Genomic DNA, 24,887 nt, shown 5'->3' with positions numbered 1-24,887 from the left:
CTGTAGATGGGGATAGCTACTCTATATATACACAAATGAATGGCCTAGCCGCAATGGCTAGGCAAAAAGAAGTCATATTTATTCCTCCAATGATCTTACTTTACCGATAACCATTGATACCGAGTACTTGTCCGGATCTGATCCTCAGGTCACCTAAATCGCATACTAATCTCGAGTAATCGTATCATGTGTGGACATGGTTAATGTACCTGAGGTTTCTTATATAATAAAGGTGGGAGGAAAGCAGGGATTTCCGTCACATCAACCTTCCAACCCTTTTTAATCTTTCAATTTTTTTCAATCTTCTAATTATTTAAAAATATAAATAATTTTATAATTTTTTTTTTAAATAATAAATGAATTCTTTTGATTTTATCAAAATAAATAATATGAAATATAAAAAAATAAATTTAGAATAAAGCAATATATTGTTAAAGTGAATGTGTTACGAGGTTTGCCGTCTAGATCACGTGGAAGTGCTCCAGGCTCTCGAGGTGGTTTATAACTAGGCGTCAAGCAGGGACTTAAGTAATGACAATAATGATATGCAATTCGTAACTAATAGTAGAGTATACTAAATGATTGATCTTGAGCACGAAGCTCTATACAAAGGAAATCCATCTTGATTATATAGACCTTTATGCTTCGTGGCTCGAAGGGAGCGAAGGGATCGAGCTTCGATCCTTTCGCTCTCTTCGAGTCCTCGCATCACGTGTTATTACTAATCCTGTGACCTAATTGTTACCTGTCGTAACATTGACCTCACAATAAGGCTTTTTTAAAGGAAAAAAAAAAGAGAGAGGGGGGGAGAGAAGAGAAGACCCTTCATTTTTTTTTTTTTTTTGGAAATCGGAAAGTAATATAGAATTTAAGGATTAGTTTAATCATTTAGTATTTGAAATTATTTATATTATATCTCATTTTATATTAAAATCCCATTCTATAGATTGAACAAGTTATAGTCTCAAAAATGGGGGTTTTACTGATCTTTCGATTAGTAATTTACTGATTCACTGATGCCATAGGGATATAGTTCATTGGGAAGTATGCATTGATTACAGGCGGTTAGTCAGTCATAGTCATCCATGAATCCATGAATCTCACTCATTAGGGCCCCTTCCGGATGTGGTCCGTGTAAATATAAAATATCTATCACGTACATAGGTATCAATGATCTATCTCTCCATACAAAAAGAATTCACTGTGACGGAAAAGTCGTAAACGGAGTCAATTCAATCACTTAGAATCTAAAACTAAAGAACTAAGAAGATTCTAAGTAAGAAGGTCTTTATATACAGGGCTAGTGCACGTGAGCCACTAGTGGGATAACAACCGTCACGTAACATTCACTGAACCCTCGTAGTATGATATGCACTAATAAGTAATCTATAAAACTATCACCTAATAAGTATGTCCAAATGTTTGACAGGGCGCTTGAAACATGCGTATTCATTGGTTCATTGTTCCACCCCACGTCAGCCTCACTGTCTTCTCCGTCCTTTCCTTCCCCGCTATTTCAACACCACCTCATTCTCTCAACGTCTTATGATACCGTCTTCATTTCATAGATTACAACAAGTTCAACGACAATTCTCCACAATGAATACTCAGGAACTCAAAAACTTCCTTGCGGATACACCTCCTAGTATCGTGCAGCTTGAAATCAAGAAGCATTTCGAGGCGCTTTCTGATAAAGAAAAACGTTACGCTCATTATATTAGCAGGTATGTTCAAACAAACTCGAATTACGTGTACATATATCATGAAAATTCACATATTATGAGAATTTGGCTCTGGCATAAAGCATGCATGGAAACGCGTCTATAAACAAATCAGCTGACATGATACGACAGAGCATCTATGAATGGAACTCGTATCACATTGAGACAAGTTTCCCCAGAATCTGAAGATATCTATGATTTCATTATTGAACTTCATAAATCCATCAATGGTGACTGGGGTTCTGCTCAAAAAAAAGCCGGCATCAGTGACGAAGATCTGAAATTTTTCTTAGAGTACTGCGCTCAGGTGAGTCGTATGATTTCATGAGGCATATAGTGAAGAGAATGACAAACAATAACTAACTTATCATAGTTCCTTGGTAACTGCGGAAATTACAAGTCTTTTGGTGACTCCAAGATTATTCCAAGATGTGACGAGAAAGTCTTCGATGCTTTAGCTGCGCTTTCCCCAAAGGCAAAGCAACATTATGAAGCTACTAAAGGAGCTATTTTTCCAACTCAAAATTCTGGATTAATGCATCTCGGATTTTCCGATGATGGACATTTGACCAATTACTATCCTGATTCAACCAACATCACCAAATCTGACATCGTTGCAGTTGGTGAATTTTTGGAACAAAAGGGGTTGCTAGTGGTAAGTGAGTTACCTATTTTGAACCCATTCACCATTGACACTTTAAGTAGGAAAACACAAGATTGAGAAAGACTCCGGAAGGATCATTCGAACTTTTGCTTGCCTCGGCTGTTACGAGTATTCCTCCTGAAGGCAGTGATATCGGCAATGAAACCGATTTCGTGATTGAAAAGGAACCGTTAGAGGGCACTAAATTGAAACTCATCTTTGGTGATTACTCGAAAGAGTTGGCTTTAGTTGCTGAGGATTGCAAAAAAGCTGCCGAGAATGCCGCCAATGATACGCAGAAGGATATGTATGAGGCATATGCCAAATCATTTGAAACAGGTTCATCACACGTATTCAAAGACTCACAAAGATATTGGATTAGAGATAAGGGTCCTTCGGTTGAATCTAACATTGGGTTTATTGAAACTTTGAGAGATCCTCAGGGTGTGAGAGCTGAATTCCAAGGTATGTCTTGATGGTTTTCAATTATCGGGCCAACGATTTTAACACCTCCTGTGATTAGGATTTGTTGCCATGGTAAATGCTGAACGCACACGTGCCTTTGGTGGTCTTGTCAATGCAGCTGAAAGCCTCATTCCTAAATTACCTTGGGGTGCAGAATTCGAGAAGGATAAGTTTTTGAGTCCAGATTTCACAAGTCTAGAAGTTTTGACCTTTGCTGGTTCTGGAATTCCCGCAGGTATAAACATTGTACGTTGCATCAGAAGTATGGAGTCATTAATTTGCTGATGAACACTGTAGCCAAATTATGACGACATCAGACAAACTGAAGGCTTTAAGAATGTCTCATTGGGAAATGTACTATCAGCCAAAGCTCCCAATGAGAAGATTCCTTTCATTAAAGATGAAGATCTTGAAGTATTCTCCAAATATCGCGATGCAGCCTTCGAGGTACAAGTAGGAGTTCACGAGCTTCTGGGTCATGGAACTGGTAAACTACTCCAAGAAACGAAACCAGGAGTTTACAATTTTGATATCAAAAATCCTCCCACCAACCCTCTCACCGGGAAGCCAATCACTACTTGGTATAAGCCTGGACAAACATGGGGATCTGTGTTTGGCAGTGTGGCATCAAGTTATGAAGAATGTAGAGCTGAGGCTATCGCTATGGCTCTCGGTTGCGATTTCGAGGTTCTTAAGATTTTCGGATATGGTGATGGGACACCTGATATGAATAGTGAAGCTGGAGACGTTTTATATGCATCTTGGTTATCTATGGCTAGAATGGGTATTTGCTCCTTAGAACTGGTATGTTTTTCTCCCTCCCCCTCCTTACTAAAACCAAAGCAACCACTAACACAACAACCAGTGGGATCCCCGCTCCACTAAATGGAACCAAGCCCATTCTCAAGCGCGCTTTTCTATCCTCCAATGTTTCCTCTCAGCCCCAGAATCCTTCTGTACCCTCACTCACAGCAAACCCGACCTCTCCGACCTAACCATCTCCCTCAAACGCCACCTCATCCCCACCATCGGTCGTCAAGCCGTCGAATCCTATCTCCAAAAACTACACATCTATAAATCCATCGCAGATGTCGAGAACGGTGTGAAACTATACAACAAAATGTGTTTCGTAGATTTAGATTATTGGGGTAAGAATGTTAGAGATCAGGTGTTGGCGAACAAACAACCGAGGAAGATTTTCGTGCAGGCGAATACGGTACTGGATGAGAAGAGTGGAAATGTGGAATTGAAAGAGTATGAGGCGAGTTGTGAGGGGATGATTAAAAGTTTTGTGGAGAGGGCTGTTTAGATGTAGAAGTGGGAGGAAAGAAGGGAACGAAAAGCCAATGAAGGTAGCGAGATAGGTGTAGACCAGGCTACTGCATGGATTTTACGCATATCAGTAAGGACATGTCTCAGAAACCGAGATGGTGTGGCTACTAATATTGGTGTGGAAAACTATAACTAGAACCACTCCAGTTTAGCTTTGGCTAGCTGGGAATCCTTGGAACTATGGCGGTCCTCTTATTAGATAGGTACTTAGGTATCAACACGTCAAGACGAAATCATATCAGATCCTTAGATGACTAGAGATAATACTATTATGACGAATCAAAACAGAGGTGTAGTAGAACAAGGCTCAAGTCAAATGGGCTGTAGATACTATATCGCCTCCGTACATGCCCCTTGACACGCTCGAAATGATTGACTTGCGCTTAGGACACCACATATTCCTGGTCTTTCACATGCACGTGTGTTTGCTCGCTAGTTGCGTCACAGAATCATCCTTTGAACTGCAAGCCTACATCCCAAATTTCATCCCTGTTCCTCACCTGCCAGAAATCACCCCAAATCACATATCTCACAATCATCCGCGTTAAAAAAACATATCATTGCTTTGTGGTTTTCTTCATCATTGCAAATCTGATTACAAAGCGCCCTTCACAATGAGATGACCATTGCCCATTCCGAGGTCAAGATGCAAAGAAGCGACTCGTCAAATTGATTGTAGAATTTTCCCACATCCGCGCCCAAATGTACCCATTCCCCCCAATCTCCAACACACATATTTAAAATACCATTGCGTGTGGCTTATCACCCTTGCGAAGGCTGAAAGAGCTACCGAGGTAGCTGGCGAGTTCTGGGGTCTTTTTGAGGCTGGAAAGGATGGCCTTATCGATGGTCTTTTGGTCTGCTGCGCGGCTGGAGGATGGTTGCTTCTTCTGTTTTGATTTATTAAATTTATGTAATTGTGACGTATCCCCATTGTAAGATCTTACCTCTGGCTTCTCGCCTTGCTTGAAGAAAGCCTCTTCTGATGCCTTCTTCTCTGACTTCTCTCTAGCGAAGTATTTTGGGTCTGAGAGCTCCTCAATCTTTGCCGAGTCGATACCCTCCAAATCGACCTTGGTAGATGTGGCGATAACGTAACGAGCGTTAACTCTGCGGATTGGGACACCGTTGACCTTGAATGGGCCAGTGACGAGGAGAACACCTTGGTCAAGAGCCTTCAAGAGAACGACACGCTTGCCACGGAAACGACCAGCGAGGAGGATCAGGACTTTTCCGGGTTCGAGGGATGGTCTAACTTTGGATGGTCTGATGGATTTGCGGACCTGGATAATTCATTGTTAGTTACAAAGTTCCTGACACCAGAGAGCAATGCCTGAAAATGCGGTGCAATATTATGCAATGTAATGACGATTTGGTTGATACCAAAATCAAACATATATCTGCAGATTGCAATTGTGATCGCAAACTCCACATATATTGATTTTCGCGCCGCTTCATTTTCCAAAACCGAAAATACTCCAACCAATGCTCTGCTATTTCTTGCAAAAATGGGTTCCTTTTTGTATTTACCTTTCTTGGTGCTGAGACATCCTCCGCCGGGTAGTACTTTTGTGCCTTCTCGTTGGAAACGACCCGAGTCGATTTTCCGAAGGTCTTCTTCTGGGTAGCTTCTGTTGCCGACATCTTGAAGAAGGAACCGTTGGTGGGTAGTTGTCGTAAAATTTGTCGCTGGTCGCTGGTCGTAAAAGTCGAGATGTTCTTCCGATACAGAAATCGAAGCAGGGCTAAAACCTGCGGCACTACACTTGGAATTTCAATTCGCTTAATGATTTGTGTATCATGTGATCTGGTGATTATCTAAGATTGTAGAAGTTTTGCCGTTAATATAAGGTTGGAAGATTGATTCAATCTTTAGCGTCGCGTCATTAATGGTATCCACCCGGACAGTTCTATTGCGAAGCTCCGGCCGCCTAGAGTGAAGCTTCCACTTTATTACCTATTGAAGCTGTTCCGTTTAACAATATACCTGTCACAAACAGCTATCCAAGACCAACAAGATGTCTATCTCACCTATTATTACATTTAAGGCGGGGAAGTGTGATCTTGATGTATGTATACTCGTACATTTCTTCATGTTAAACATAAAGCTAATATCTCTACTTCCATCAGACATCAAGTAAACCTCATAAAGTCAAGCCTGACCCAACTCCTGGTTATATCTATCTTTGGGCTGAAGATGGTAAGTTATATTTAAATCGCAGGACATGGATATTACTAATAGTGTGAAAGGACTTATGCATTTTCAATGGCGCGAAAGAAGTAAACCTATGGATGCTGAGGACAACCTCGATTTGATAGTGCCACCAGCGGATGCCATCTTTCAACCTTACGATTCCAAACAAACTGATGAAGCAACCGCCAAAACCAATGGTCGCATACTCGTTTTCAAGTTCTTATCCTCTTCTCAAAGATATCTTTTCTGGATGCAATCAAAACCTCAAGCGCGAAATGGAGATCCAAGTTGGTTCAGTCCCCGAGACTTGAAGATTGGACAAATTGTGAATACATTGTTGCAAGGAGAGGAGGTCAATGTTGAACAAGAAATCGCACAAGTTAGAGGGGCTGATGGAGGAGACGATGATCAGGACGAAACGATGGAGGATGTTGAAGGCCATGGTAATTCATCCGAACATCAAGGTGGAAGTGGAGGAGCTGGAGCAAATGCAACTGGTGGGGATGTTAGAGAAGAAGGCGCAAGCTCAAGGGAGGCTGGAGCTGATGGTGGAAGAGCGTAGGTTAATTCCCATCGATTGTTTACAAAGTACCCTAGCACTTTTAACATGTGGCGTTGGTTGGTACAATGGGAGATTCAAAGATGATCATACCATATAGTTCTTGTACATCTAGACAGCTACGTTTTGCGAATGAATTTCAGAAATGACAAAGCCATCTAAATTGGCTTTTGCAAAGAACCCTGCGCTGACTATGTGAGTAGTGCTGGTTCAGGACCAACAGATGCTGCCTCTGTTGTTCAAAACTTTCTTAATTCCTTGAAAGGTTCTGGAGGGGCTGGCATGCAACAACAATCACAAGGTCAAATGTACACTACCTTACCGGACCTTTTACCAAATGCAGTAACTATCCCATCGATTGACGCTGCAACCCTAGCCCAAGTGGATAATCTCCTAAGCTATCTTCCACCTACGATCCTACAACTTGCACAAGAATCCGCATCGTCCCTTGAATTGGCTGAGCCGACGTCTCAGACTGCGACTGCTGCAATAGAAGCTTTGAGCTTGGATCAAAAGAAGTCAGTATTGAAGAGAGTAGTCAGGAGTCCACAATTTCATCAGAGCTTAGGAAGTTTGACTATGGCAATTCGAGATGGTGGTTTGCCTAGTATTGCTGATGCCTTGGGAGTGAAGTTGGAAAATAACGGGCTGGTCAAGGGAGGAAGTGTTCCATTGGGAGGTGGTGATGCGGTCGAGTCATTTGTTGAGGGTGTTAAGAAGTCAGTAGAGAAGAAATGAAGTATTGAGTCGCAATCTCTTTTCTTTAGGACGGTGTAAAATAGGGCGGGTAGATGCGATGGTGTGGTGACTTGAGATGATACCAATTCATGATATGTTATGACTAAAAGAACAGTTTGCATGGGTGACTGATGTTGACTGGGGATTTGGTGGGCAAGGCCGAAGATGAAAAAATAAATGATACCTAGGATTGTATCTCAAGGCATAAGCTGTTAGTTAGTACTGATAGTGGTGGCATTTTGATGAGGGGATGAAGTGTCATTGAATGTGATAGTCAAGCATCATACCAGGTTATTCAGGTGACATTAGCTTGCTTCATGTATCTTTCCATGAATCTATCATTCTCGAAAATTGCTTTTACACTGCACCGACAACTCATCATAGTTTTGTTCTCACAGTTGGCCATTTGCCTCTGGACGTTGCAGCAGCGATTGTCTCCAGCTTACTAAGCTTATCCTTGGTGAATGACCATTCCCTTTATGACGTTGCAGCAAAGACTGATATTCTCTCATCATATTGATCCTCACTTCACATCACTAAGTGTACTGGTTATAGTTATACCTTTTCAAATCACTATCTTTACTCATCTTCTTCTCTCTAGGCAGGTAATTAATAAACTCACTTTGACCACTATGGTATTCTTCTAGCATTCCGCAGAGAAAAGTGATTAGTTCATGCAGCTGCCGAACACCTAACGCCATAGGTGCTATTAGTCGGATGAAGTAGAACCATCACCTTCATCTCTTATTCATAGATTTTTTGCTATTGTAGGCTGGCTGGATTTAGAATTCATATATTGAAGAGTTTCAGACCGGCTAAAGTGTATAGCAGCTCTTTATTTGATATATGAAAAGTACGCATTTACACAATCCTGTCTGCTGCTAGAGGATATTGGCTGTATTAATGATACTCTGTTTTAATCACATCAATAGAGTTTTTCTTTCTGCTATTTAGTGATAAGAATTTCAATTCATCTTCTTCAACTTACTTTGGATGAAGGCTCACTATACTATTATTGATCCATACCTAGTGGTTCCTTGTCATCTGATAGGAGCTTTTATCCTAAATATCGAGAACGAAATATACATGCTTCTCTTCTGTTCTGTTGAAGATTCAACTTTAATGGTCTAGAAGAAATCATATCTTACTATTGGGAGTCAGATTTTCAAAGTTTTCATCTTTGATAGACACAGTTTTCTACCTATTCTAGTGAATGTGAAATCAATTTACGGTTCCTATTATCTTTCAACATCAGACAATACAGCCATTCTATTAGATTGTCGCTTAAGAACTGTTCTCGGACTTTCCGTTATCTTCCAAAAAACATCATAAAAGTTTTTCAGTTCAAGATTTTATCCGACATTCGATATAAACAAATATACGTGCTTTCTTTTCACAACCTTAACTTGTACCTCCTAACGTACTGCATCTTACTATAGCTTGCTGAATATCCTTTCTGTACCAATCATATTAGCATCTCCAACATGTCTGGCCCTGGCGCAGGTAACCCTCCTCCACCAATTCTTCAAGGCTTGGGAATCACTTCAAATACAATAAACGGGAGTGGTACTCCTAACAATGCTTTTGCGGGGAACAACCCAGGGCCTGCCATCAATAATCCAAGAACAAGACCGGGAGGCACACAGACGCAGCAACAAATGAAGCAGCAACCAAATCCTAGTATGCTTCGTCAACAACAGGCGCAGGGGCAACATACACAAGAGCAGCAAATGCAACATTTGCAAAGGCAGCACCAACAAATGCGAAATCAAACTCAACAGCAACTAAATAGTCAGCAAGTGCAGCGGAATCAGATTCAACAGCAACAAGCGCAGCAGCAAGTACACAACCAACAAATGCACACACAGGAAGCCGGTTACCCCAACCAAAATCCATCATGGTTAGAACTACAAGGTCTCCCCATAGATCCAGCTCTACAACATCTTCTCACCACCGGTCAAGCCGTCAATCCCACACAATACCGGGTTCAAAGAGGAATGCCACACCCTTTTCCTCCTAACGGCGCATCAGTAAACGCACAATCAGCTAGCGGAGAGCAAAAAGGAGAAGAAGAAGAGGGAGAAAAAATCTACGAAACCAGCACTCTACATCTCCAAATCAGCTCCCCTCTTACAATCACCGGCGATAACAACATAATCACATTACACCCCTCCCCTCAAATACAAAACATCACAGACGCAGTACTCAACGCTCTGAAATCCGTCACCGAAGGTACACGTGGTCTCCCAATGGGCGACCAGGAAGGGACACCCCGCGGGATCCGTATTGATGTCATGGCAGCCGTTGCGATAAATGGTCAAAATAATGTAATCGGAGAAGAAGCTGTTAGGGCTTGGGGTCAAAAGGTTAAGGCTGAAGCAATGGTGACACAGAATCATTCGCAGAGATTGATGGCGCAGGCAAATGTTCAGTTTAATGCGCAGAATAGGAATCATATGCAAGCTGCGCATGCTCAGGCACAGGCACAGGCGCAGAATCAGGGACAGGGATACGGACAACAACGACAGATAATGCCACCAATGCAAGGGAATACGCAGAGACAGGCTCAGGTTCAAGCCAGCGGCGCTCCTACACAGGCACAGCCTCAACCTACTATCGTACAGAGACAAACCCAGCCTCAGACGCCTGTCCAAAGACAACCGCAAGCACAAGCACAAGCACAAGCACCCACCCAGCAACAAACAAAAAAGACCACACAGCCAGAGGCAGCAAAGACTCAAGGCCAGATAGAACAGGTACAAGCACAAGCGCAACAAAATGCAGGTGTAATGTCTGCTCTTGCTTCGAAAGATAGTGGGAAGAGGGCTAGGGAACTGAGTATGGATCGGGATCAGAATGGGGAGGAGGCGAATAAGAAGACTAAGACGAAGATGGATGGGTAGATTTTTGGAGGATTTTTCTTTTTGCTGTTATTGGGTTTGGGGTGGGTGGCTGGGTGGGTGGCTGGGTGGTTGAATGGGTTGGTTTAATAGGGATAGGGATACGGATATCTATGGATCAATTACTTGCTTTGATTCATTTATATGTATTTCAGGTTGGGGCAACCAGATATCTGAATATGGCGTATAGATGGTGATTAAGAAGTTATTCTCTTTCTTTCCGAGAACGGCTTATTACCAGTACAGGGTTCAGTACTAGCTTGATTGAGCTGCTCTGCCAGTCTGATGTTACACCTCCCAGCTCTCAGTCCGACATTGGTTGAGAACACGGGAGCTGGAGTTACTCACTTTCTAGTGTAATTACAAAAAGACTTTTCTGTAAATAATAGATAGCAGAGTAGATAAGGCCAAGGATGTAAGATCTTACATCGTAATCACCCATGAACTAATTTACCACTTTGCAAGATACCCAAAGAATCTTTACTACGATGCATTCACATATTCAATGAATGCAAGAGTCTCATGCTCATATTCCTGATCAGACTTCATTAATTGGCCTAAGCTCTTTATTGTACAAAAGTTTCTTTTTAGAAAGCCATTGCTCTATGAAAATGACTTTTCCATCCCTACTCAAACATATCCTCACTGTGTGCCAGAAGTAAATCATTTGTGATCCATATCATATTATCACATCGCCATGTGATATAAAGCTCCCCATCTCAGACTCCAAGTAAAGCAAGCATCCCTAAATCCATGAAAATTAAAGCAGAAATCTGCCATACCTGCTTATGCAACAAACAGTGGAACTGTCTTCATCTGTAATCACTTGAGCGGATGTCTTGTCTGTGCAGATCCTTGGCCGATCGAGGTAATTTGCGATCTCGTTCAAACAGGAATCCACAGTTATTGCAAAGAGTCTGAAAATTATTAGTATTGTGATCATCCAAAAATGAAGGTAACTTACTCTTGGGCCGGAAGGTCCGTCCCTGACACACCAAACTGATGTTCCCCAGACTTTGCAGTGAGAGCATCTCCAACTATTCCGCTCGAACTCAGTAAGACTACCACCTCCACCATACCCACTAATACCACCAGTGTCTGGTGTGCCTCTTCCACCGGGTGTCCCAGATCTGCCCAATGGACTAAGACTTCTAAAACGTCTCTTCTTCTTACTCCTCTCACCACGTCCCATACGTTCTTCAGCTGGTGGCTCATCAAAGTATCCTCTATTCTCACTAGGCGTCGGAAGACCGCCTGCCATCCCAGAATTCGAGGAAAATCGAGCGGTTTCTCGCCTCATTCGTCTAATTTGCCTCTCTCTATCTCCCTCACGTTTCTCAATTTCTTCTTTCGACAAGATCTCAACCTTTGGCTCCCATTCATCTGCTAGATGTTCATTATCATATCTCCATCCAGCATCCTTGCCATGTGCAGCATCATTGGGTATATCTCCTCCGTAACCACCAACCAAACCACCACTTTCACATGCCTCTTTTTTCAGCCTTAAAACTGCTTCATAGATGGCGTGAGTCATGGCCGGGACCCATTCACCAGGTAATCCAAGATCTGCACATGTCTGTTTTGCAAAAATTTCAGCTGTCCCTGGAGGGTGTAGTAATGACCATTCAAACCTGTCTGTGTAGAGATGATTCGAGAGGTTGATGTTTAAATTAATGATGCAACGGTACATGTCATCCGGGTTATATTCATCAGAATCGGGTGGTATCGAGGTAGCAGTGGCGGTAATATCTTGCGATTGTGCAGTGGTAGGTTTAGCAGGGGTTGAAAATCCATTAGATTGACCGATACCATTTCGCATTGGGGTGGCATTTCCACTCGCAGCAGCAGGTGTGTTTGAAGCATCCCGAGATGATGGTCCTTGTTTGATGGTGTTTACAGTGCCGTTTGCCGTTGCCGTTTGCTGTGAATGAAAGAGGGGATGAAGGGCCACACCAGCGTATTCTTCGAGCTGTGTACGGATCTGCTTGCTGATCTCCGCCGCCATTTGTCCTCTGTTTGGTAAGTCCAAATCTTGTACCATGGTTTGCGCGAATTGATCTGTGGTCGTCAATGTCTCGTGTAAATTCCACAAAAACACATCCTTCAAGCGATACGGCACTGTTGACTCTTGCGGCTTGTATACAGGAAGGGAGGTATCAATCGTAGGGTATGAGACTTGAATATTTACAGGAACTGGTAGAGGCGCAGGAGGCGTGAAGGAAGGAATATCAAGGTCGATTCGAATCGGGATTAACGTCAATGGCAATGCTACTTGTGCATAATTTTGCATGTCGGTCTTTAAAGGCCTCTGCTTGCCCATCCAATCTCTCCATATTCCCTGAACCTCTACTGGCGCAGTAGCTTCCTTGCCAACCTTGTCTGCGGGATCTTGCTTTGCTTGTCCAGTATCTTCCCTTCGTAAACTCCTTAAACCCGTAGGCCTTCTCTTGTTTTCATCATCTTCATCCTCCTCATAGTCGTATCCATCCTCCGCATAATTTACTGCCGTAGTTCCTCTCTTGGTTGTCCGACCCAGTGGTGCCGCAACAGCTGTCGCTGGTTGTATGACGGGCGTGAGTAGTGAATTTGCATATGTGCGCAATCGTGGAGCATAACTCGAAATAAAAGACTGGGGAGGGTTGCGAGTAGTCATTTTGATATTGAATTAATAAATATTGAAAGTATCAATTTGATCAATCGGCCCTTGGAGCGTGCGAAAGAACGATTTTGTATTTGAAAACAGCTCAAAAGCCACTCATAACAAGCTGCGGAGTTATGCGATCATAACCATAGGAGTTGCGCAGTCTCGGGGTATTGTATGGTGTTTCCAAAAGATCGTTGGTTATATCTCAGAACGCGTCGCGAGAATATCAATTGTCAGACTGGAGCACTTTGGGATCTTTGGTCAAGAAACCTCGCTAGTCCAAACTAGGTTAGCGTGGATCTCAACATGATCTTCCTCCGATTTTTCTTAAGATGGCGTTTAATAAGTGCTGTATATGCCTTGAAAATCCATTATTTATTATTTTCTATATTAGAGCTACAAAATTATTACCACTGTGTACCATTTTAGAGATATACTACAAGTATTGTAGTAAATCTTATGAACCTATTTGAAAGCCGACCAGTGGCCATGGTGTTACATGCAGACTTCTGACGGAAAAGGAGTTATTGGATGTAGTGTCGAAGATTTGTATTTGTTTATGAATACTAATCTTTTCCTAGTATTGATAAAGGTAAAGGTCTACAGTAGCCTCTTGACGGAGCCATGAGCACATACTTTACATAGGATAACCTTACCTAGGACCAGGATTGGTGATGAGTGAGATGGAGATTAAAGGTATTTGAATTGACATAAGTATTTCTAGACAAGAGCACAAATTTTCGGCCTCATCATGGTGGCTTCATGATACTAGCTTTCTCGAGAAAATAATCACTAAGTTCTTATCTATTTCCGTCTATGATCATAGTCAAGATCGTAGTGATAACATCAAGCATCACATTTCCTAGGCAGAGGCAGTTTTGTTTTCAGAATGTCTTCCCACTCAATAAACCTAACTTATTCAAATTATTGCTATCTCCAGCTCAGACCTTTGCTACCACCAATCCACAGACAGTTCAAGTTACAGCTTATCCTAGCCGACTCCCCAAATCAAAAATTTGCCATCCTCACTAGACATAATGGGTACTCGGGTGTGCTGCTGCTTCCTCATTCTGACGTGTCCTTTCTCCCTTGTACGTCAGTAATCCTTCCCTCCGATGAGCCTTATCATATCTCTCATATGCATCTTCGAGCAGAAACTCTTTTGAAGTATACGCCAACAAAACCTTCGACTTCATCATCACTAAACAATGAGCAATATACTTCCTTGGTCCGTACTCAGCTAGCCTCCACGCGCCTTGCACGGGCTACAGCTCGTGACCTGTGTCTACCATCCATTGCTCTGGAAGAAATTCCTCGGGTTTAAACCAGAACTTAGGTGCTCGTTGCATGCCTCCATGGTCTTCGAAGTAAACTGCACGATCGGTAGGACATGCTTTACCTTTGTCATCATAAGAGTGACACCTGCATATCCTTGTCTAGAACTTGATGCAGCTGGAGCCTTGCGAAGCGTTTCCTTAATCACAGCAGTTGTGTAAGGCAAATCATATGCGAGACGCGGTTTGGTTTTTAGAATTTCGCTTGTTCCGGCCATCTTTTTTCCAAGTACATGGACATCTTCTTCTCTTGCTTCTCTCATGGCCTCGTCGCTCTTCGAAAGTGATGTTAGATATAACATATTGTACTACTGAGTGAAACATGGCTTAAAAAAACGGACAAACTTATTTGTCTAATGGCAAATGCCTTGAAGTCTGGGTCTAATTTGTCGGGCTTGGTGCCGGAGTCGAGGCAATTTCTGCTTGCAAATAAGGTCCATGATTGCTTTGCTCGAAGAGCAGGTGGTTGAAAAGACAGTAATGTCTTGATGCAATGGGCTGCGATTGTTGTTAGTCGGTGACAACCCATAGTAAGAGACTGGAAGAACTGACGCAGCCTTGAAAAAATAATCTAGCAAGCTAACCCCTATAACTAAGACGGAAGCTCTACATGGTTAATCTGTATGGTACCCATGATCGAATGTCTCTAGTTGTTTGAAAAAATGACTGAGTGGTTGATGGATGGTGAAGGGCTGCATTTGGCTGCCAGATTATTTTAGGGCATTGTTGGATAGTGGCTGAGAGTGAATACCAAATGTGGGAACACCAGTAATGAGATGAACATGTCTTTATGCCAAGCTAACATGCCAAGTATTATTATTTCGACTATTCTCAGAAAAACCTCATGCACCTTTGTTCGGTCCTTTATGAAATAGTCTCAAACCAAGCTCGTTTGAGATTGTAATGGGATTTGCTGTCCTCCAGACAAGTGTCTTAGATAATCTCGATTGATCAAACGGTAAATGAAGCACCGAACCCTCTAAGCTCTGAGATCTGACTTGAATTGCGGATAGCTGGGTTAACAGTGATATTTTTTGATGAAATCGTTTGGTGATGCAGCGTGCAAGTAGACCGTCTTCTCCAATGAGAAGGATGCATCATGGAGGACATTGTTGGTTATCAAAATATGAGTTTAGTCAAAATACCTCTTAATAGCCTTTTTAGACTTCTTTTGAAGATTCGCGGTGTATATGCAAATATACCTGCGATACATATGATGCATTTTATGGAGTTTTGTACTCCGCAAGTTAGTGATGTCCCCAGGGAATTCTAGGTATGAGCTTAGCTCGACCATGAAACACAAAAGAATGGAACATAATTCATGCTTAGCCCCATGCTAAGTCCTGGCTAGGTACCGTTCAAGCGATTAGTCATGATGAAACACATACATAATCATTTACCTTGTGTAGGAATACTCCTGCTCACGGCAGATGCGTGCGTACCTACCGAAGTAACCTAGATTGTTCTAGCTAAGCTGAGACACTCACCGGATTTAATCGATATCGGCCAATAGCTAACCAGAAGTTTGCATGCTCACATTTATTGTACGCATGTATCGTCTTTGTCATTGGGACACTGGTAGAAGCGAAGCATTAGCGTTACCCGAGAAATCTCGGGCCAAGACTTTTAGCCGACTCTTAACCCCTAATTCCATGCTATGGATTTTATTTTTCTGTGATAAATCTGCCATCAAACTCTTCTTCAAAACCACTTTATCGCTTTTTCTCTCATACCTCGCGCAAATTTGAATGGAAATTATCAGAATTATCACGAAACTTTAGCCTCAGCTCCTGGTATGGAGGTGAATGTGGAAAAAGATACAAATGCAACAAGCACTTTGGATCAATCATCGAGCGCTTCCAAGAGCTGACACTTCGACGTTGAAGAGCCAGTTAGAAGTCTGAAGGTCATAGAGTGGATTATCTGCGTTCCTTCCATCTACTACGCCGTTTCCCTGTGTGCTCTTGACAACACCATCGTTGCTTCAATCCAACCAGCTACCATTAAAGACTAACAAACACCCTCTTCAGCGACACGGTGCCCATTTCTGGTGTTGTTGTGTCGGGAATCATGGGTGTAAACTTCGAATTGGTTCTTTTCGCTTGGGGATAGCGATAGGATTATTGGCTGCTTTGTATGTTCTGGAATTTTGTAGATATTTTTTTCGCTTGCAGCGGCATTATTGTTCCCTCACCACTCCACAGAACGGACTGTTTTCATGTGATGTAATCCTGAACTGGGAAGCCGACGTTTGATCCGTACAGACTGCTTTTGGTATGCGCGCTAGCCTAACATTCATTTATTTCAATCCGGTAAGTGTATCTTGACCCCGGTACTAGGCTGTCGTGGAGAGTATAAATACGGCATAGATTCTGGTAATTGCGCCGTTGCATTAGCTTTTGTTCTATGCCCTCTTCTGAAGTACCGATTCCGAGAATAACAATATCTATGCTCGATACTTTGATTTTTTAGTCCTATGTTTTATGTTTATGACCTTTTGCTTCCTATTTTCCATCTGAAGTTAAGAAAATACGGATTACGCGAAATAATCTACAGCTAGCGCGTTCTACGATGGACAAAGCTGGCCATTCATTTTATCGATATAACTATCATGGCATCCGTTTATAAGATGTCTTGTAATTCCAATGTCTTTCCAAAATTTCTCTAGACATTCAATTATCGCCAATTTTATCCTATCACATCACTAATTGAAATGGCCAACACCAGGTAAGTCTGTCTATTCAGATAATCATTCCTCTACATACTCTGTCATTGATTCAAACAATCATCCGTTCATGTATTCTATCATTGATTCGAACAATTTCATATATTCTGTCACTCATTCAAACAATCATTCATCCACATATTCTATCATTGATTCAAACAATCATTCGTTCACTGCTCAATTATTTAGGGGCATCCGGTCATTCATTTATTACTTTACTAATCCTTTGCCTTGTTCATTAGGACACGGAATCAGCAGAGCTCAGAGCTGGAAGATGATTCGGTGGAAGGTGATTTAGCGGATCTCGTACGTGTCATTTGTTCCTCCGTCTATCCCGCTTGTATAGTCATGCTAATAGAATTTGTAGACTCCCTCAGCGTTCAAACATCCCTTTGTAGCCCCACCTCCTGGCACATTCAAGACTGTAAGTACCTACTCCGCACATACTATCATTGCCTCGCGTCTGCCAGCCTATCATAACCACATTGGGTAAAACGACAGCATGGGATCACAGCCATCTATCAACATCAAGCCTTCGTGTATTCAGACATAAGCAAGAATCTATTGGGCACCGTGGGCCATAAACCTTCCTACTTTGGAAAGGGGAAAATTCTCTGATTATGCGAAGCTACTTGAGTTCCCTTATGTGACAAAACTTTAATCCGGAAACGCCTACGACTGTAGTGGTCAATGAGGTGCTGGCCCGACTCTGGAGCTGTGACGCTTTTCCAGAGGCGCCTTTACACCTCGTGTGCGGCTTGCGGGGTACTAGTGTGGACCCTTTTTAGGAGAGCTGAAGTAAAATTCGCTCCATTGTTTTGTCAGATGCTGGGCGGAAGCAATGATCATGTGAGGTACTTACTCAGTCCTGTGACATCGGCTGACATGCGTGGTCGTAGATGCGTGGTCATAGATGCCCGGATCGAGGAAGTGGCGGAAGCGAGAATTAGAAGCGAAGGAGAAAGAAAGGGAGGAGAAGGAGAGGGAGGAGAGAGAGAGGAAGGAGAAAGAGAGGAAGGAGAGAGAGTGAGTGGGAGGAAGGGAGGAGGAAGAGGAAGGAGGACGAGAAATGGAGTCAAGTCGCGAAAGTAAGAATCCACCCACTTTTTCCCTGTTTTGTTCCAGACTTTTTTCATATCTTTTTATTACTCTTTTCGGTTTCGTTAGGAAATTTCCATTCATCTATTCATCAAGCTAGCTGGTCAACAGTCCTTATGCATCTATTTGATTATCTAGCCTGCCAGGCCACCCCACCATTCAGTTGTTGATTCGCTTGTTCACTGGCCAACTCATCCTTTCGTTACTAGCCTTTCATCCACTTGCCCATTTTTCATTCCTTCAAATGTACTGATTTGTATATAGAACCAAACATCATCCGGGAAGACAGAGCTAAAGAATTGGGAAGATCTGTGTTCAATTGTGAGTAGATTCTAGACATTATCATTTCAATTCTCACCCGGACACATACTGATATTTTGTAGACTAAAGACGCTGTGGTAAAAACTGTATGTTCATTTCGAAAACACCCTTGATAAGTATTTATGAGCTAATTATTATATCAGGCTAGAACAATCATATTATACATCGTGGTGGCTTATTTAGTTGCTACTTTGTGGCTTGCCCTAGTTGGTAGTCTTGGCCGGTTCGTGATAAAGAAATCCGTTTCCTAGGCGGTCCTTTTGGGAAGCCAGGAATTCGGGGTTTAAGAGCAATATTCTTAGGAAGATGTTCAGTTGTGTGGACAACAGGGCTTACATTTGGGGAGACGCCGAGATATGTGCCGATTGCGAGATTCTCGAACAGACTGGCCTCAGAAATTCACGACCAACAAAAATTGTGCTAAATCCTTGGATGTTGAGTTGCACCGTCCGTTGAACACAAAACTTCAATAACCTCCATTTATTGAGCGGCATTAGCTGAGTTCTTGTATTGCCAGGATGTTCCATCTATACTGCTAGAGTAGATACTATTTACCACCTAAATATGTGAAGATAATATTCACAAATTTGCTTATTGTATGGTGATCTTCTACTTTCTTGTCTCTTTTATCAATAATCAAGTAACTTGGTTTCGACTTCTTCGGCCAAGGAATAATGGATGGGCAACCAGCGGGTGCTCTGTCAAATCGATGCAAGTCCATGAATTTTTGAGGTCCTGGGATTATATAGCGATTGAGATGTGGGCATGCGCAATCAAAGCTCACAGGAGCGGTAAATGTGCTCTTGTCCCGCGAATGTGGGCGAGGAGGGAAAGGAGAAAAACAACATCCATCATCTTAGTAACGCATCGCTTAACCTTACCTAATCCACAAAACCAAGACCTCATTCAACCCACCAAATCTAATCCAACTCCCAACCTCACTCACGTCATCAATCCCAAAATCAAAAACCCTTAAACCTGCAAAGATGATCACAAGCAAAAGCGGAACCAAAAAGCGACTCGAATGGGACTCGAACCCACAACCTTTGCCACCGGAAAGCAATGCGCTACCATTGCGCCATCGAGCCCTTGGACTAGTTCGGAATTGCCATTATTTGAATATAAATATCTAGAATGTGAGAGCCCCACTATGTACCCCGCACCATAGAGTCTAAGACACGCATTTTCGAGATTTCATTATCAAATGGGCTTGGATGTCGTAAATGTGATTTTTATTATTCTCAAGTAGAATTTTCCTTCACCTCTGGAAATTGAGACTTTTATCAAGTTGAAAGTATAAGAGGTTATAGCTAATACCTACCTAGCTAGTTAACAGCTAAACCAAACTCATTGTCACGATTCACCATCGCAGGATTAGTGTCATGTGAAAAGTAGAATCACGTGATGTGCTAGCTCTGCTAGCAGTCAGGAGATCGATAGTATATAGTCAGAATAGTTTTATAGTTTAGGAGCTTCGTGCTCAACTTAGTTATCAATTAGTTTACCTACATTCTACTTGATCTAGTAACGACCTCACTTCCAAGTGAATACCAGTGATAAAGCCTTAACCCATAACTACCAACCGACGAACCTTAGGCAGCCGCTGCCTCCAGTACAGTATCGTTACAGTAAGATCTTACTTCCCCTAGGTACTGAAAACAAAGCAGAAATTCGCTTTTATCTTTTGGCATAGATTATGTAGGACTTGGTAGGTATATCTTTTCCCTGGTTTTCATTATCTCCAAAACTAAGTATATATATTTATGCATGTATCTATCATATCCTACATCCTCAACTATTCATCCTATTATTCCGCCAGAAGCAAATAAATAATTAAGATCAGCATCCCACTTGCACTAATGTAAATTCCCCACTCCGCCCTAGAAGTGCTCCACACCCAAGAACCCCCGGCCCAGGCCAGCCTCAAACGATCCTCAAAATTTGATCTTAGCCTTAACCTTAACTTTACCACCCGTTCCTGCCCTTCATCCTTCATGAACCTTACTTTCCCCACACCTTCCCCTATTTCTCAACCGCAACCACCAAGCCCTCCCTCCCTCCGCAAACAAAACCCCAAACCCCAAACCCCCAAAAAACGACGTCGGCATGATTCGAACATGCGCCCCCGAAAGGAATTGATATCAAATTTCCGTCATCGCCCATCTTTCCTCTCTCAAGCATGTCAAGAGGAATAACACAACGATGTAATTCGAGTCAATCACGTTAACCACTCCGTCACGACGCCTTTTTGCTGACTAATACATGAAGAGATTTTGGATGGGTTTGGGTTTATATACTAGGTGCTGGGTACTGATGGAGTGGGTGGGAGAGAGAGATTAGTGGGGAGGGATGGGTGGTGAGGTTGAGATTAGGAATTGATTTAGATTTGGATACACTGATTGAATGGGTTGTGATGTGGAAATTGTTGTTGTTAATTTAAATGCGTTAAAGGTTTCGTCTCGTCTCGTCGTTATCACACAATCCTCTATCAGGTCAGACTCTATATTCCCCATGTAGCTGACCATCCCCTATGCTTTTCCCATTCCACATATCCTATATTATAAACATTAATACAATACTCATAAAAATCATACACTCATCATCGCCCACCAACATAACCCAACACCCAACGTCAACACCACCAACCCCTCTAAATATCATGTCTAGCCTTCTTACTCTTATGTCTAATTACCTCACCCCATTTGTACAAAACAAACGGAATGGGAATAAACGCGACACTAATAAACGCCAACGTAGAACTTGCCCAGGGAACCCCCAAATCCTTAAACATCGCATTAGCAAAAAGTGGAAAACCAGCACCGAAACATGATCTCATGAAGTCATTTCCCGCGTATGCTGATGCCGCATACACGGGATATGCGTCACCGATGTAGTTTAGGACTGAATTGAAGAGGAGAAAGGCACCAATGGAGAAGAAGGCTGAGCCGATTATGGGAAGAATCCACTGGATAGATGTTAGTTTATGGTGCGGAAGAGAAGGGGAAGAGGGAACATACGTGAATACTTTCTGTACTAGTCCAACCAAACCAAAATAAACAGATAGGAATGCAAAAAGCACCAACGAAAGCTGGTTGCAATCTAATCTCTGGTTTAATATTACCATTTTCATCAAATTTCGGTTCTTGATATTTCTTCAAGTACCAAAAGAATGGTGGGATAACCGCCAGAGATCCGACGAAAATACCCAAGAAAGCTAGACCTTCTTTCCCCAAGCTAAAACCGTGAATCTCGACGAAAACAATGGCGAATGATTCAAACCAGACGTATAGAAGACCATAGATTAGGGCGATGTATAGATTGAGACAGAAAAGAATTGGTTCGGTAAAAGTAAGTGAGAATGGACGAATGAGAGCCATGTTTATTTTATCTTGCGTGGTCATTTTATCGGCTTCAATTTCTGGTTCGGATTTTAAGTTCTTGACGCCACTTGCTTTTGTGAGACGAAGACGTCGTCGATATAATATATTGGCGGAGCTAGTTTCAGGTAAGAAGAAAATTAGGACGATGAGTGCGAATCCTATAGAAATGTTGTCAGTACCAGAGCTAACGGTAGTATACATCAAAGTCCTGAAAATGATGGATCAACTCACCAGATAACCAAGTCAATTCCCAAATCGTCCAAGTCCACCCTTTATTCTCCGCAGCGAATCCTCCAACCAAAGGACCCAACTAAGCTTATCAGTGATCAAGAATCGAAAGAAAGAAGTAGAGAAAAACATACCACTGGACCCGACACAGCAGCCATACCCCAAATCCCAATAGCATAAGCCCTCTTATTAGGTGCATACATATCACTCAACGAAGCCCCTCCAGTAGCCAAAACAGGAGAACCAAAAAAGCCCGTCAAAAATCGAAATATAAGCAACATGGCGAAATTCCTCGCATATATAACACCGAATTGTAAAACCACAAAGACAATAAGCGTACCAATGTAAACGGGATTTCGACCAATTTGAGGTATCTCACTCATAGGAGACCATAACATGGGTCCGATACCATAACCGGCTACAAATAAGGTGAGACCAGCAGTGGCAGCTACTTGACTGACTCCGAATTTTTGCATTACGTCTAAGATTCCTGCAGAATAGATGGCTGATCCAATGTAGACGGCGAAAGTCAATAGACAGATGAGGAAAGTTACGAAGAATTTCTTTCCTTTCGACCAATTTTGTGGATTCTATTATAAAGCTTCAGTTAGCATTGTAATTTTGCAAATCCTAGACTGTATTTTTGAATGCTACAAACACAGCTACACAACATACCTCTGAATCAAAAACCCCATCAGTTTGATCCCAATCAATAATTTGAGCATCTATGCCTCCATTCTTCGTATTCACACCATTATCATTTACCACTCTTGTTCGATCCGAGCTTTGCGTTGCGTTTGAGGGTCTAACATATTCTCCATCTTGACTTGGACTATCGTTATCTTTAAATTCCAATGATTGTTCTTGTTCAGGCTCATCACAACTTCCATGTTCCCTCACGTTCTGCGTCTTTTGGGTATGTAGATATTTCCGCCAGATATCTGCTTTTCCTTTCTCGGTGTCGGATGGTACACTTCGTTCCTCTGGATATTTTAAAATTCTTTTTCCTGATAATAGACGTAGGACCTTTCCGGCTGTTGCATCTCGAAAAATTTCCTTCATCTTCGCCGTTTACTTTTCAACTTTGTTGGCGGCACCAATAATGATTGAATGAGTAAAAACTAGTGTGGCAAATAAATATGCCTGTATTAAAACAAATAAATAGATAATTCTAGAGATGAACCTTTAAACTATTGATAATATTAAGCTTATGAAGAATGAAAATATGTGAAGCAAACTATATTTAAAAAGGGATGTATATATATTTATATGAAAATGATATATCAGAAGAAAAGACGAAAATCCAGAGAAAGAAACAAATATGAGTATGAAAACAAAACGAAATCATCACTTTCCCCATGGACTTTTCTTCCCTTCTTCCAAATACAACATCCAATTCTCGGCCTTTTCAATAGACCGCATGATATCATACCTCATACCAACCTAGTAGTATCAACTGGATATCAAGCAGTCCCAACATCGACCATACCCAACACAGCAACACCTATTAGTATTTTCCCGTCAGCCTATTCCACAGTCTTCATGGTCATATAAAAAATCAGCAATTCATCCATCCATTAATTAAACCCGAGATCTAAAGTCCATCAAGCAGACTCAACAGATCAACAGCAAGCATCATAGCATCACCATCACCATCACCATCTCCACGCACATAAAATTGTCCGAAACCCGCATTAAGCTTAAACTTAAGTTACTTAACATGCACGCATAGACAACAGCATCGACTTCGATATACCCGCATTATTTCGATATGGCGAACATACTAGTTCCGCACCTAGTTACATGCACGATCAATGAGATAAGGCTTAAGAAACATTCATCGATCGCTGACGTAGATGACTTTTTAGAAATTCCTGATTACTTAATATGGTGATCTTTTGTTTGTTTCGTCTTAGCACATCGCTTGGCACTTTTTTGCCCCTTAACTCCGCCGAGTCTAAAATGACCTTAGGCGATGGGTGGGATATAAGGTTATTATATTGCACGTCTGAGAATCTAAATTCGAATGTTCCATTGATTTCGGGTTAAATCTAGACCTGAAATGTTATAGAGTATGGATGGGAGCATGTTTACTAGGTTATTTGAAGATGTTTTTGTTTGCCACATTTAGAGGATTTTACTTATTAATACAAGATTACCCTTCTTGCTGAATCTACTCGTGATTGGAATAATCAACTAGTATGTTACTACTGTCTTATAGTAGCCACTAACCACTAACTTCCTCTGTACTCAGTATATTTGTATGTACACTTAAAATTTTGGATTTTCGAAGTTTAATAACACTCGATTATCTAAATACTGCTACCTATACATCCCTCCCCTTCTTCCTTTCCCACTCCCCGCTCCTCCCTACAAAGCTAAAATAACACTAATCTGTTTCGGTTTCCATCTGCATCTCCACTACACCTCCACGTCCACATTCCTCCCCTTCTTTCCCCTCTTCCCGCTCCTACTACATCCTTATCTCTAGTCACATACACACACACACATTCTCTCTCTCCGTCTCAAGTAAAACAAAACAAAACAAAACAAAACATAGCACCTCCAAAACCCACCTACTCATCTACTTAACCAATCTCATCAA

The 24,887-nt window shown here is 41.9% G+C and overlaps 10 protein-coding genes and 2 non-coding genes across 12 annotated transcripts; 6 read left to right on the top strand and 6 right to left on the bottom strand.

Annotated features, from left to right (window-relative positions):
* Window positions 1–1,599: 1,599 nt before the first annotated feature.
* Window positions 1,600–4,138, top strand: SS1G_01155 (hypothetical protein; the record flags this gene model as incomplete). Its single annotated transcript, XM_001596912.1, has 7 exons — window positions 1,600–1,724; window positions 1,854–2,028; window positions 2,095–2,376; window positions 2,427–2,829; window positions 2,888–3,075; window positions 3,127–3,633; window positions 3,695–4,138. The coding sequence occupies 7 exons, from the start codon at window positions 1,600–1,602 to the stop codon at window positions 4,136–4,138; spliced, it is 2,124 nt and encodes a 707-aa protein (XP_001596962.1).
* Window positions 4,139–4,898: 760 nt separating this feature from the next.
* On the bottom strand, window positions 4,899–5,805 carry SS1G_01154 (60S ribosomal protein L6; the record flags this gene model as incomplete). Its single annotated transcript, XM_001596911.1, has 3 exons — window positions 4,899–5,051; window positions 5,109–5,444; window positions 5,692–5,805. The coding sequence occupies 3 exons, from the start codon at window positions 5,803–5,805 to the stop codon at window positions 4,899–4,901; spliced, it is 603 nt and encodes a 200-aa protein (XP_001596961.1).
* Window positions 5,806–6,179: 374 nt separating this feature from the next.
* Window positions 6,180–6,917, top strand: SS1G_01153 (hypothetical protein; the record flags this gene model as incomplete). The annotated part of the gene is made up of 3 exons (XM_001596910.1): window positions 6,180–6,230; window positions 6,292–6,361; window positions 6,412–6,917. 3 exons carry the CDS (start codon window positions 6,180–6,182, stop codon window positions 6,915–6,917), a joined length of 627 nt encoding a protein of 208 aa, XP_001596960.1.
* Window positions 6,918–9,136: 2,219 nt separating this feature from the next.
* Window positions 9,137–10,555, top strand: SS1G_01152 (predicted protein; the record flags this gene model as incomplete). The annotated part of the gene is made up of 1 exon (XM_001596909.1): window positions 9,137–10,555. The coding sequence occupies one exon, from the start codon at window positions 9,137–9,139 to the stop codon at window positions 10,553–10,555; it is 1,419 nt and encodes a 472-aa protein (XP_001596959.1).
* Window positions 10,556–11,364: 809 nt separating this feature from the next.
* Window positions 11,365–13,205, bottom strand: SS1G_01151 (hypothetical protein; the record flags this gene model as incomplete). Its single annotated transcript, XM_001596908.1, has 2 exons — window positions 11,365–11,469; window positions 11,517–13,205. The coding sequence occupies 2 exons, from the start codon at window positions 13,203–13,205 to the stop codon at window positions 11,365–11,367; spliced, it is 1,794 nt and encodes a 597-aa protein (XP_001596958.1).
* A 1,019-nt stretch (window positions 13,206–14,224) lies between these two features.
* On the bottom strand, window positions 14,225–14,832 carry SS1G_01150 (hypothetical protein; the record flags this gene model as incomplete). Its single annotated transcript, XM_001596907.1, has 2 exons — window positions 14,225–14,397; window positions 14,523–14,832. The coding sequence occupies 2 exons, from the start codon at window positions 14,830–14,832 to the stop codon at window positions 14,225–14,227; spliced, it is 483 nt and encodes a 160-aa protein (XP_001596957.1).
* A 1,521-nt stretch (window positions 14,833–16,353) lies between these two features.
* Window positions 16,354–16,642, top strand: SS1G_01149 (predicted protein; the record flags this gene model as incomplete). The annotated part of the gene is made up of 2 exons (XM_001596906.1): window positions 16,354–16,421; window positions 16,561–16,642. The coding sequence occupies 2 exons, from the start codon at window positions 16,354–16,356 to the stop codon at window positions 16,640–16,642; spliced, it is 150 nt and encodes a 49-aa protein (XP_001596956.1).
* Window positions 16,643–17,243: 601 nt separating this feature from the next.
* On the top strand, window positions 17,244–17,653 carry SS1G_01148 (predicted protein; the record flags this gene model as incomplete). The annotated part of the gene is made up of 3 exons (XM_001596905.1): window positions 17,244–17,257; window positions 17,498–17,561; window positions 17,633–17,653. 3 exons carry the CDS (start codon window positions 17,244–17,246, stop codon window positions 17,651–17,653), a joined length of 99 nt encoding a protein of 32 aa, XP_001596955.1.
* A 515-nt stretch (window positions 17,654–18,168) lies between these two features.
* On the top strand, window positions 18,169–18,648 carry SS1G_01147 (predicted protein; the record flags this gene model as incomplete). Its single annotated transcript, XM_001596904.1, has 2 exons — window positions 18,169–18,281; window positions 18,618–18,648. The coding sequence occupies 2 exons, from the start codon at window positions 18,169–18,171 to the stop codon at window positions 18,646–18,648; spliced, it is 144 nt and encodes a 47-aa protein (XP_001596954.1).
* A 1,042-nt stretch (window positions 18,649–19,690) lies between these two features.
* SS1G_14654 lies at window positions 19,691–19,762 on the bottom strand. The gene has a single exon. It is a non-coding gene; the product is annotated as a tRNA-Arg (tRNA).
* A 1,008-nt stretch (window positions 19,763–20,770) lies between these two features.
* Window positions 20,771–20,919, bottom strand: SS1G_14618. The gene has a single exon. It is a non-coding gene; the product is annotated as a tRNA-Ser (tRNA).
* A 405-nt stretch (window positions 20,920–21,324) lies between these two features.
* Window positions 21,325–23,344, bottom strand: SS1G_01145 (hypothetical protein; the record flags this gene model as incomplete). The annotated part of the gene is made up of 5 exons (XM_001596903.1): window positions 21,325–21,639; window positions 21,692–22,212; window positions 22,286–22,364; window positions 22,417–22,872; window positions 22,958–23,344. 5 exons carry the CDS (start codon window positions 23,342–23,344, stop codon window positions 21,325–21,327), a joined length of 1,758 nt encoding a protein of 585 aa, XP_001596953.1.
* Between the last annotated feature and the right edge of the window lie 1,543 nt (window positions 23,345–24,887).

This window comes from Sclerotinia sclerotiorum, genomic scaffold (genome assembly GCF_000146945.2).
Source record: "Sclerotinia sclerotiorum 1980 UF-70 scaffold_2 genomic scaffold, whole genome shotgun sequence".
Taxonomy (NCBI): Eukaryota; Fungi; Ascomycota; class Leotiomycetes; order Helotiales; family Sclerotiniaceae; genus Sclerotinia; species Sclerotinia sclerotiorum.
Note: the sequence above shows the minus strand (reverse complement) of the source record. Positions and strands in the feature narration are given on the sequence as shown.